At 40.5% G+C, this 12693-nt stretch overlaps 1 protein-coding gene across 3 annotated transcripts in view; it reads right to left on the bottom strand.

Moving 5' to 3' along the window:
• LOC117452121 (zinc finger MIZ domain-containing protein 2-like) overlaps positions 1–7635 on the bottom strand; it is a 42274-nt gene extending 34639 nt beyond the window's left edge. For 2 of the 3 annotated variants that reach the window (XM_034090598.2, XM_034090599.2), the window contains exons 1-4: positions 7213–7635; positions 1483–1584; positions 536–650; positions 202–410 (exon numbers count right to left, since the gene is read on the bottom strand). In XM_034090598.2, coding sequence (XP_033946489.1) covers positions 202–410; positions 536–650; positions 1483–1532 — 374 coding nt within the window. In that variant the 5' untranslated portion in view covers positions 1533–1584; positions 7213–7635. Of the gene's footprint in view, positions 1–201; positions 411–535; positions 651–1118; positions 1195–1482; positions 1585–7212 lie in introns of those variants that run through there. The other variant, XM_071204313.1, reaches the window with a different exon arrangement.
• Positions 7636–12693: the final 5058 nt, after the last annotated feature.

The raw sequence follows: 12693 nt of genomic DNA, 5'->3' as shown, positions 1-12693 counted from the left end.
GGTACCAACTGTGGGGGATATACAGATTATTGTTGAGCCGGTACACAGAGAAAGTACCAAAAAACCAGACATTAAAGAACACTTTCATTTTTAACATTATAGAGAACTGAAAACTGACAGCGACATTTGAAATAACTGTCAAATATATATTTCGGAAATGTTATTCTCCATATTTAATTAATTCTGTTGAGAGAAACCCACCTCCCTGCGTACCCCCCCGGTCCTCCAGCGTAACCGCCAGTGTTCCGGCCGTACATGCCCTGGTTCATGTAGCCTTTGCTGGGCTCTCCATAGCCCTGCTGACCCATGTAGCCTCCTGGCCCACCGCCCATGCCCGGACCCCCAGGGCCCTGCATCATGGGACCCCCGCCTGGGTTGCCCCCGGGCCCCATTACTCCTCCTCCCATGCCCTGGCAGACAAAAAAACCCACAAATGTTTAATCCGATATGTCTTCTTCCATAGTTAACCTTTTTTGATTCATTTACATCTGTGGAAATTATAAGTCATTGTTCCAATTTTGTATTTTGATGATACCTGGCTGGCTGAGGGATTGGTCACTCCCCAGACTGTGGTTACCACGGAGAGGGATCCTGTCGGCTGATTGTTGGGCTGCTGCCAGCCGGAGGGGTCATAGGGGTACGAACCGTCACTGTAAACAAACACAGAGAGAGGATGTGAGTGGACCTTTCTCATTTAAAGACTGAATATGTGTTAAATATAATATTGAATTAAGAATTACGGCGCTGCAGAGATGTACTGGCCAACTACGGATTTACTACGGACTTAATATGCATATTTGTTTGGTACACATCTGCTTCGAAAATACCTCAAATATTGTTAATCGTATTGCTATTGCATTATAAGTAAAAAGAATCAATATGATTAATTTTTTTATATAAATGATTAAGAACACTTTAGGCTACGTATGCAACAACCACACAATGGAAGCTGGTGCAGCTGTGCGCTTTAAAATGACGACTGAGGAAATAATGTCTAATTTTGTGAAATGCTTATTGCAACATATTGACATCACCAGGTAACACTTGCACTTCTATTGACTAGCGCTCCAACACATTGTATGTGATTGTAAGGGGCGAAACATCTCTAAGCGGTTTACCATTCACAACAGAGCCGGCCAGCTAACCAATCAGAGCAGACTTGGCTCTGGTTTCAGACAGAGGGTGAAAAGAGGTGCTGCAGCACAGGCAGTATGAGAAAAATGAAGAGCTTTTTGAACATTAAAGCATGGAGACATGTCACAGTAGAGACACTACATACTGATATACACCTGAACATCAGTAGAATATGTCTTCTTTAAAGCTCCACACATTAGGTGATGTATAAAACCATAAAAGGTCGGTGCAATTTATTTTTATGTTGTCACTTTTTCTAATGCAACATTATAAACAAACCCTTCTACTGGATTATTGATTTTCAAACAACCTCATATTGTAATAATATGTTTGTGCCCATTTGTCTACCTGTGTGGGTTGTTGGCCAGTCCCGCCTTCATCTGGTTCATAGGGTTCATGGTGGGGGGGGGGCCTGGTGGCCCGACGGAGTCCAATCAGACAGACTAACTCCTGGAGACAGACAGGCAGACACAGGGAATTCATTAGGTAAACTACATTTCCCATCAAATAAGTGATTTGTAGGTGAAAAGAATAAATAAATAATCCATCTCATATTGTTCCTTTTGAGTTCAGCCATACATGGAGAAAATTGAAATGAAAAATATTTTGAACATAAAACATTTGATTTGGTTATTGACCACCTTCAACATTTAAGTACCCTCTACATTAAATGCATGGGTACAAATTATGCAATAATAGCGACACTGACATGGCTCATTCTGCATAATGAACATTTCAACTATGAATCATTTCAGTCTTCAGTACTATAACTGAAGTTACAATTTAAATGCAAGACTGTAAGCTCTTACTGAGTATTTTTGATACTGGGACTTCAGAATACATCTATCGCTATTGAACTCCCAGAAGGAAGTTCACATGTTGGTGAGATCTGATCACTTCTGACTCCAGTTTTGGTTCTTGATGAATTTGTCCTTTTCACTTTTATTTTATAAGCAATTCATAGTAAATCAGGGTATAAGCAGGAGTCCTGAAGTCAAATGTAAGACCTTTTAAGACCTTTCTTAAGACCCTTTCCATACATCAGTTAAGACCTCATCGCCACTTGGAGTTTTAACCGGTTACCTTGGCGACACACTTTATCTCACATTGACTATAGACAGTATTGATCGTCCTTCCTCCTTATCTTCCAACCATTTGGACGCAAACTTGCATTTCCCCATAACGATGTTGCTTAGCAACCGGCGTAAACGGAGCTTCGCGCGCTATCAAGCAGTGAGCGGGCGACGTCCTGTTCAGATGACGTCACATCCAACGGGATGCCATAAATAAACTACACAGAATTACACTTCATAACCTACGCATAGGGATGGGTATCGTTTGAAATGTATCGATTCCGGTTCTTATCGATCCCCCGTTTCGATTCCAAAATTGTAAAAGAAAGAGGTCAAACGTTTAGATAACAAAAATATCTTTATTTTTTTAAGCTTTAACTGACATTTTTACAAATAAAAATATATACAATAGCTGTGCTTTATTTTAACTGAGCTATGCCTGTGGCAAGCTATTAACAGGCATTACACTGTGCCTTGTCTTTTTCTTTTTTAGTGTAGTGGAGCCTCACTTCAGAGCGTTTACCGCGACCCATCTTTGGTGTTATGAAGACTGAGCTTGTGAACTGTCTACGGGGGGGCGGGGGAACCGCTGCGGGGCAACGTCAGCGTACCGAGCCGGCCGTCAACGGCCCGCTGACGACCGGCCGTTCTGTGATTCTCCAGAACACACAGATGGCCAGTCCGCTATGTATTCCACCGGGTCACCGCAGCGCAGACGGACCCGGTGGAATACAGGGTCTACCGCGTTTAGGATCCGTTAAGCAGAACCGAAATTGTGTATTTTGTATGGGTACCCGGCATTTTCTTATCGGTTCTCATCTGGAACCGAGTTTTGGTTCCCAACCCTACCTACATTACATTCAGGCACACTGTAGAATACAACCCATTTGGACAATTGATATACTTATTGAAAACAAGCTACAAAATATAATACCTTGGAAAATGCCGTTTAGTACTTTTTAATAGCCTTAATTTTTGCTAAAAGATTTATCAACTTTTTATACTTTTTAAGACCCCGCGGACAGCCTGTAACATATGAAGTGACTCCATTATGATATAAATGTCGTTGAAATGATACTTTATAACATTCAGCGTTCATAGACTGCCTGTGAGGCGCCTAACAATATGGAATAGTTTATCTGCCGCTTTTACACACTAGTTTAACCGCTTCCGACTTATTTATATAAGAGGCCATATTCAGCTTGTGTGTGTTGTATAGGTTTCTGTGCATGTAAATGGTCTGCAAAGGCTCAAATCTCCATCTTTTTTTTCCAGAGGGAGTTTCTCTACCACACTCCCCCGCCTGAAACGCTTCCATTGGACTCCTGCTTCTGTAACATAATGACATCACTATGCAACACTCATATGCGAGTATATGAGTGTATATAGTTTGTTTGTCCCTTAACAACATTATCCGTGACCCTGACTCAGTCGAGAGAGTTTGCTTCTGATCAAATCTAGGATGTGATCAATAATACGTGAAAGTTTGACCAAAGTTTCCTGTTGAAACATTGTGAAATTAAAACGCTTCAGAGTCTGACACCGGGAAGAGTCACCTGAGAGGAAGCAGGACAGCATTACGTACACGGTAACACACACACATTAACACACACGCAGTATATCACATGATAACAAACACAGCACTGTATGCAGACAGTGGTGATTGGAATCTGAAGACCAAACAAACACATCCCGGACTCAACAAATACTCACTAACGGACACATCTTCTGATTAATTATAACAATCTATGCTGTCAGAATTAACAGCTGACATAAACATATGAAGAACAGACAACAAACATTTAAGTGACAATCTGGAAATCATTCTGGAAAGAAAACACAGGGGTTCGCTTGGGCCACGGGGGTTAGTAGAATGAATTAATTCACAGCTTTTATTGCAACATACACACATCGCTTCAAATACAACTTTTTACTGCAATAGCTATTGTAAAAATAATATATACATACATTTTCTATGAGGGGATCAGGTATTTCAGATATGTTTTTTATTTATTTTGACGTGCAAGGCTAATATAACGGAAAAGCGCTGGCCTATTTACTCTCAGCGCTCATGATGCCGTTTTCAGAGAAAAGGTATAACGCAAACACAGTTAGCGAAAAAAGTCGTGTTTTTAAGCACCCGTATAAAACCGTCTTAGAATATAATTTAGTATACTAAATAGACATCTAAGTAAATAGATAAGAGATTTTCCAAAGAGTAAAACAGCTATACTTGAATAAAAACGTAACTATTTGAAACTAAATCTGTTATAAAAATGTATAACAAAGCAGCAGCAAAAGATGACTCACTCAGGTTGAGGATGATTCAACACTCCATGTGTCATGAAGCATCACCCCCTTCATCGTCAAACCAATATTTCAGCTTTCGTCTGAATTAAACCTGTGCGACAAACCGAAACTATGGTGGTGATAAAGCCTTACGTAAAAGATCTCACAATGCTGCAGTGTTATACTTTTACTGAAGCGTATTAGTGCTTTCTCTGCTCCTCACCTGCGAGTGGAATTTAAAAAAAAGTTAGATTTTAGAATCTGCAGCCTTATTTAATCTTATTTTCTTTTATTAACAATGACATTTGATTCATCCTGCGCTCTGAATCGGCTTCTTCACCGAAACAGAAGCAGCTAACGGTCATGGATCTTGTAATCAGAACAACATAATCTGGTGGTCAGAACATAACCCTAAAAGAATGTCTAAACGTCTGGAAAATAGTCACAACGACCTCTGTGGTAATTCTTACAATGGTAGGTGATTATAAGAGCACATTTTGCTATTAAGACACATGCATACTCACAAGCTGAATACGATACCAGCGTCTCTTTCACAACTTGTAACAATCCAGAGTGATGCCTCTAATAAGCCATTGTTGGCCGTACACAAACAGTAAAGCCACTTACAGACCATTTACTTTCTTCAGATGAATGACTCTTCTGGTGTTTTCAATCAGTAAAAGGAGCGGTCTTTATCTTAAAGTCTGTTTTGGTCATTGAAAAGAACAACTGACTGACAATACAAAACATGTCTGGAATCACTTTTACTGGGCGTGTTGCTGCTGATAAAGGTCACATTTAATTGTCAGATTTGTGAATGGACTTTGGCTTGGCGTTCGCTATGAGACAAAAACAGAAGTAGAGGAAAACAGGAAATATTCTGTGAACTCCTTTCGCTGACATACTGTAAGATCTGCAACAATAAGTAACTGACACACACTCGAGCACCAATCATACTAATGATCAAATATACTGTGGAGAGATACATTTTAAAAGTACTGAAAGTGAAGAAAGTAGTGCACAATCACATAAAGGAATTACATTTACATTTAAACAAAAAGGATGGAGAATTTGCTCTGTGCTGTAAAGAACTATACTAACTAGGGCTGTACTAAGTAGTTTAAAAACTTTATTTACAATGTTGAAGTTCACATTTAAAATTAATATCCAAAATGCTCGGCAGGGACTGGGCAATATATCAATATTTTATCGATATCATATGATAATAGATATTGCTTAGATTTTGGATATTGTGAAATAATATAGGTGTATTCTCCGGTTTTAAACGCTGCACTTAGACATGCTATTCACATTACTGAATTTATTTATCAAAGATCTCATTAAGTAAACATGTTTGTAAAAGCACTAAAAAGGCACCTCTAATGCATACTACTATAACAACATTTGAGCCAAACACAACTTTTTGTTGCATTAGGTTTTGAATATAAAACATATATTACATTTGTTATAGCCCTAATACTAACTATACCGTCGCTAATAGTAGTAATCACAAAACTATGAGACTTGTCTTAATTAATCTGCTAACCAGGACTCAGTACTGAACATTACTTCAATTTGTTATGCATGTTTCATAGATTATTAACAAACCCTTTAATTACAATTAACAACTTTGGAAAAAGGGGGACAATACACATCTTTAATTCAATGGTTCTAAATAAGTGGTAAAGCAGGAATTAGCTATTCCATTAGCCAATCCCCAAAAATGTTTTATCAATACCCCAAATAAAGATGGGCTATTTGTTTTTATGAACATGAGCGTCTTCTCCATCACACCATCCTGATTGCTCGGCTCCAGTGTCATTTGCTAAATTGTATCCAACATTAACAATATATTAACACATTGTGTGTCGTAATTAGCAAATACTGTTAAAGGGTTGTTCAATTTGTAATTGTTGAAGTAAATAAAAACCCATTAATAGAACAGCTGATTCTTTTGTACGTGTAAATGTCCTTTAAACACTGTTGTAAAGTGGTTAAAATGTGTATTAAGTATTAAACGTACTGTTTTCACGGTGTGTCTGGTTCTCAACCTAACAACCCCTCCTACCATGAGCCGTGTGAATGCTACACACGCACGCGCATGCTATAATGTTATGGCTGAATTAAAACAATAAAACGAAATAAACTGGAGAGTTTTCCGGGTCACGTCCTCGTGTTTTCTATTTTTGTGAAGTGAACTGCTCCGACAAAATGACAGAGTCAGAGGAGACATTTTGAGATTCCTTGTAGTGTTGCAACCAGGTAACGAAGCTAATGCTAACTTGCTAATGAAGCTTCTCCTTGCTTTATGGGGTAACACCGCTGTTAGCATAAGATGCTAACAAGACGAAAGCAATCCGACGCGTCTAAAACACCATACAGTAATCCACAGACATATATTGAACCAACCAAGAAACGAGAATACAAACGAAGGATAGTGTGTGTTAAATGTAACGTTAGAATTAATTCCTATTTCACAGCAAGCCAGTCTGTTAGCATAGCTAGCTCCAACGGGCTGTGACAATGGAATGCTAGGAGGCTAACAGTTAGCCACCAGATATCTTCTTCCTCCAACACAAAACATTAAACAACATGTGGATCGACGTTGAGCAGCCTGGTCGGTGGTTTAACCATCCCATTAATTAAACGTATTAAAACGGTGTTTCACACACGGACACGATTAATAGAAAGGTTGTTTTTCGCAGAGCCAACATACCTTCTGTACTCCCCGGTGTTCGAGCCCTACTCCGGGGCTCCGCAGTCTGGGCTGCTTAATGTTGGATCCTCCGGCCCTCCGGGCATCAAGAACCGAACCCACCTAAAGCCACCTCCACTGCCGAGAGAACCCGGTTCAAATACGCCCTAAAATATCCACAATTGGCCCAATAGAATCCTGCACGGAGGCCGATATTTAACCAAGGAGTCCTTGCTTGAACTCCAGGCAGATATAGCCTTCCCTGCCGCTCCGGCCTCTGAGTCTGATTACCCGGCTTCAGTGGGCGACACCATCCTCGCAAATTAAACAGAAGTATGACATTAATTACTACAATTAACTCTGCGGAGTCTGACGTTAGCTTCAGTGTATTCCATCTGCATCGCTGCCGGTGGAGGAATCAGGGAGGGGGGGCAGGAGAAAGCAGCACTGGGAGAGAGACACCCACACACACACACTGAGAGAGAGAGAGAGAAAGAGAGAGAGAGATTCCTGCACTGATCATTTGCAATGTATTTATCTCCCTACATTTACAAATCGATGTTTATATATATATATATATATATATATATATTGATATCATATCAATCAATCACAATACATTAATCCAAGTGGGGAGTTTCGTGACAATTGCACCATGTTAGAATAAAAATAAATACATATAAACACAAATCTCAAGTACATTGGTAAAAGACCTATAGGTGGATACTTCAATGAATATTGGAGCTATATTTTTGATTTATATTATTGAATAGTTAAACATTTATTTTCTTGTTCTTTTTGTAATGTTTTATTAAGTCATATTATTTAAATTAGTTAAAGTAGTTTTATGCTTCTTTTTTTAATGCATCTTTGGGCACTGGGTATGAGCCAGAGCACTAGTAGGCATATGGTTTTCTACCCAGCTGATCCATGCAGGATTAAACATGGAAAGCCATAGGAAAGGCTTCAGCAAAGGAATTAGAAACCTGTTATGTACCTTTGTTTGGTGTATATTTAACGTGGAAATAAATGGAACAAAAAGACTCTTGCCTGGACTTTTTTTTCCCTTTGCAAATGTACATGCACAAAAACCAATATAACACACTACAGCAGGGATCACCAACTACATTTGTCCAAGGGCCAAAATGTATCCAATAGAGTCTAGACACTATCGCGGGCCAGCGATTTTTATATAGCCCAGACTCTTCACACTAACGAAGGATCACTTCTAGGCAGGGTTGGGACTGGGAGGGTTACTTTGTAAATGTAATCTGTTACTGAATACTGAATACATGCTCTGAAAGTAATCAGAATACAGTTACAGTTACGTGTCTTAAAAAACGTATTCAGATTACTTTTAGAATACTTTCTTTTTCCATAACAGATGGGTATGTTTTGGTGAACAGGAGACACTTATTTTACTGTTTTAATGGCTTATCAAGAGCACAAACACAACATATTGGTGTCATTCTGGACAGCTCTCTCATCTGCACCCCACATAAAAAACATCACCCGGACTGCATTCTTTGTCCAGTCTTAAAACCTTTCCTTTGAATATGTTATGAATTGTAAGGTGTCCTTGGGTGCTTTGAAAGGCGCCCCTAAATAGAATGAATTAACATTATTATTTATTATCTGAAACGATGTAATAACTTTTAAAACTTTTTCCAGTCACTTGCCCCATGCATTCAGCAGCAGCAGGCCATTCACTTTGATTTGATCCCGTTATGAAATGTTATCATTTCGACAATAAATAAATGCTACATAAACGTTATCTTGCACATTTTATCTAACCATCTCCGTTTCTAACTTTCAATATATTTTTGAAAGATCTCTCTCATCCGCGTGCGGGGGCGGGGCCTAACAGAAACGCTGGGCTTGTTTGAGACGCGTTGCAGGCTTTCGGCTGTCACTACCTATGGTCACTACCCGATCTGCAGTGCGCATGTGCGAGATGGACAACTCCGGACGGCAACCCAAGTAGGACAACATTGACACAGTGGCTTTTGCCAAAGCTAAAAAAAACAAACAAGAGAGAGAGATGAGTTATTGTTATTACAACGTGACTTCACTATTATTTAACAACTCTTTTTATTGGGTTCTTTTATTTGGGTTAAGTACATTGTCAGAATAAGTGAGAAATTGATTTAACTTCTGTTAGACAGCTATATGCCATACATTTTTGCACACATTCACAGTAAATATGTATTCAGTATGATAGCTGTCGAACAGAAGTTAAATCAATTTCTCACTTATTCTGACAATGTAACCCCAAATAAAAGAACCCAATAAAAAGAGTTGTTAAAGGAATGGTATGCTCATGACACTCATTTAAAAAAAATTATCATCCGATAAAACAGACCAGTCTCTGCCAGTCTCTCTCTCTTTTTTTTTTTAATCCGATGACATTATCAGTGATTTTAAACTGATTATATACCGAAATAACATCAACACTGTGGGCGCCGCCATTTCCCGGACGTGACGTAATCCATGCGTTTGGTTTTCGAAGACACGTTGATCTCCATGTTATTTACTGTAGTTTCTCTCTTCAAATATGCCTCACTGTATCGCGAAATATTGCCATAATTCGGATAGGAACAATCCACGGAATGCTCGGTTCCATCTGTTGCCAAAAGGTAAGCATAATAAGTACATTCGGAGGCAGTGGCTAGCGAAATGTGGCCGGCCCGAACCGAGAGATTTACAGGCTCATGTATGCAGCGAACATTTCACATTTCCGGACGACTACTCTGAGAGTATGATCAAACATAACATGGGATTTAAAGAACAACCAATACTTAATGGAGATGCAGTACCATCGGTCTTTCTGGTGTCATCACCGACCAGGACACCAGTTCGGCCAGTAGAGAAATCGCCCTCTGCAAGTGTGAAGCGACGGAGGAGCAGAAGTAGTGCTCGGAGTAAGAATAAGGTATGTTATAGCGCATTTCCATTGCAGCGGCTAGCCCCGTTTTAACGTCCAGGCCAGGACAGTTTTTGGTGGCCTTTCCATATAGCGTAGTACCGACTAGTGTGTATTTCCCCCCAGTTTTTCCGGCCCCATAAAATCGTGATTCTATGGCCAGGGACAACGAAGTTGAGTATGCTAAACTATAGAGAGGGAATCGCTAGCAAGGGTGGTACTACATGCATACATATAGTATCTTATATCATCTTCCCATACACATGCATTTTCAAACATTTGGACTACCTATGTTGCAAATGTATTATCTTTTCAATTTATACACGGCATCTATTGCACGTCTGTCCGTCCTGGGAGAGGGATCCCTCCTCTGTTGCTCTCCCCGAGGTTTCTCCCATGTTCCCTTTAAACTGTGGGTTTTCTTCGGAAGTTTTTCCTTGTACGATGTGAGGGTCTTAGGACAGAGGGTGTCGTATTGTCATACTGATATGCATGGCTGAATTCCCCCATCCAATCTCTTCACATTGGTCAAAACTTGTTCCTCTGCTGACGAGTCCGAACTGAAATACTCCACCATGTTTCCGTGTGTTGACAAAGTGAACGCATGGATGACGTCACGACCATCACGTGACTACTGAAAATGGCAAACATTGCGGCGGCCAGACGGAATATACAGGTCTTGATAAAAAAGAGCTATAAAATCATTATTTACCGGGGAATATCGCTGATTTCTTCAGGGTATGGTTTAAACATAACGTTTCACTAAATACTGAAGTTTTGATTAATTATCTAATGAGTGGACCATTCCTTTAAATAATACCATCTCGCACATGCGCACTGCAGATCGGGCAGAGCTGCAGATCGGGTAGTGACAGCGGCTCGCCTCGAAAGTAGACGAGAATAGCCGATCGCAGCCGGGGGAGGTCTCAAAAAGTTCGCCTGAAGTCGGACAGCTCGGAGTCGGCTTCGTCTTCTTCTTCTCTCGGTTTTTTGGCGGATAGCAAACAACTTTAAGGTGCATACCGCCACCTCCGGAGTCGGCTTGACTCGGTTTGCATTTATAAAGAATGCACACGTGTTTAATCGTTAATGTCAGATATGTATTAAGTAAATACATTTGTTCCTGCTCAAGATTAGATTCAACTTTATTGTTATTGCACATATTACAGGTACTGAGACAACGACATGCAGTTTAGCTTCTAACCAGGAGTGCAACAAGCAGTAAAGTGAAAAGTAATGTACACAATAGAATCAGAATCAAATATAGAATGAATTGAATGATGAATAAACAATGAGGGGTATGAATACACTAGATATCAACCTGTGAGCAGTATGAACAGTGTGTATGAATATGCTAAGATATACAAAGTATGAAAACGGTAAGCAGTGCAAGTATAGTATAAAATATATAGATATTAATTTCATGATGATAAACATTGTGGAAGAATGATGACAAATGGGAATGGATGTGGCGACGTAAAACTGACACAAAACAACACATTTTGCCGAGCCAATTGGAGAGTTTCATCAGCAGCACGGGGTAAAAACCACCAATGAGCGCTCAGCTCTAGATACCAGCGAGCCGTTTCCCATCAAGCATTTAGCTTCCGCAGCCCGTGGAGAGGAAGGCCCAATCCCAAACCACTCCCTCGACCCTACCCCTCCGTGATGGAGTGAACTCCGTCTGTAGCCACACTCGCAGCTCAACGAGGCTCCCTCCTGTCAGATGGAGGGAGTAGACACAGCAGCAAGCTTTGGGACGGCCTCCCCTCTCTCCGGCAGAAACAGGAAGTGCCGTAACTGTATGTAACAACGGTTTCAAATCAGCATCTCTTAGACAAAAAGTTTAAATGAATAACTCAAATAAAACTCCAAACATCTTTCATTGTGTTTCAAAGCTCTTTTAGTTTTAAACCTGATGTTTATAAGCTTCTTAGTTTTTGCAACGGTCTGTAAATATACACAACTTTATAATAAAATGCACACATTTACCTTTTCTAGACTAAACACAGGTTTGATCCTAAGTTAAAAACATATGAGGTTATCATGAGGTTGTTAACATCGCAGTTTATCAGCGGATGTTTGCTGGAACTACTTGTAAACAGCTTGTTTCCTGACGGACACACACAGCGTGACTCCGGTCAGGTAGAGACCGGTCTCAAGTCAGCACCGCTGCAGACTCGCTGTTTGAGGGCTTGATAGCCCACTCCCCCTCCACACTCGTTGCTTTGGAACAGCCCTCAATATGGCGGACCCTCCGCGTGAACGCGCAAACGGAGGGGTAGGGTGTAGGGGGCGGTTTGGGAATGGGCCGAACTGCGCCGCCTCGCTCTCAAGGCTTTGGGCGTCTTTGTCCCGCGAGATTTCAAAGTCTCATGTGGGCCAGCCTCCAGAGCAAGTCGGACAAAATGACTAACCATCATGCAACGCACTAGCAAGACGTTGATCGCAATTGCGCAGGTCTCGCTTGTCTCAAACAAGCCTGCTGCATCTCTCTCTCGCTCAGACATGCTGCAGCGCTGTGCACACACAGTTCTGCCGGTAATGAATATTACATTTTGTGAGGAAACTTTTCCACC

Source organism: Pseudochaenichthys georgianus, chromosome 9 (assembly GCF_902827115.2).
Source record: "Pseudochaenichthys georgianus chromosome 9, fPseGeo1.2, whole genome shotgun sequence".
NCBI classification, from domain to species: domain Eukaryota; kingdom Metazoa; phylum Chordata; class Actinopteri; order Perciformes; family Channichthyidae; genus Pseudochaenichthys; species Pseudochaenichthys georgianus.
The sequence above is the reverse complement of the archived record's forward strand: the minus strand, read 5'-3'. Positions and strand labels throughout refer to the sequence as shown.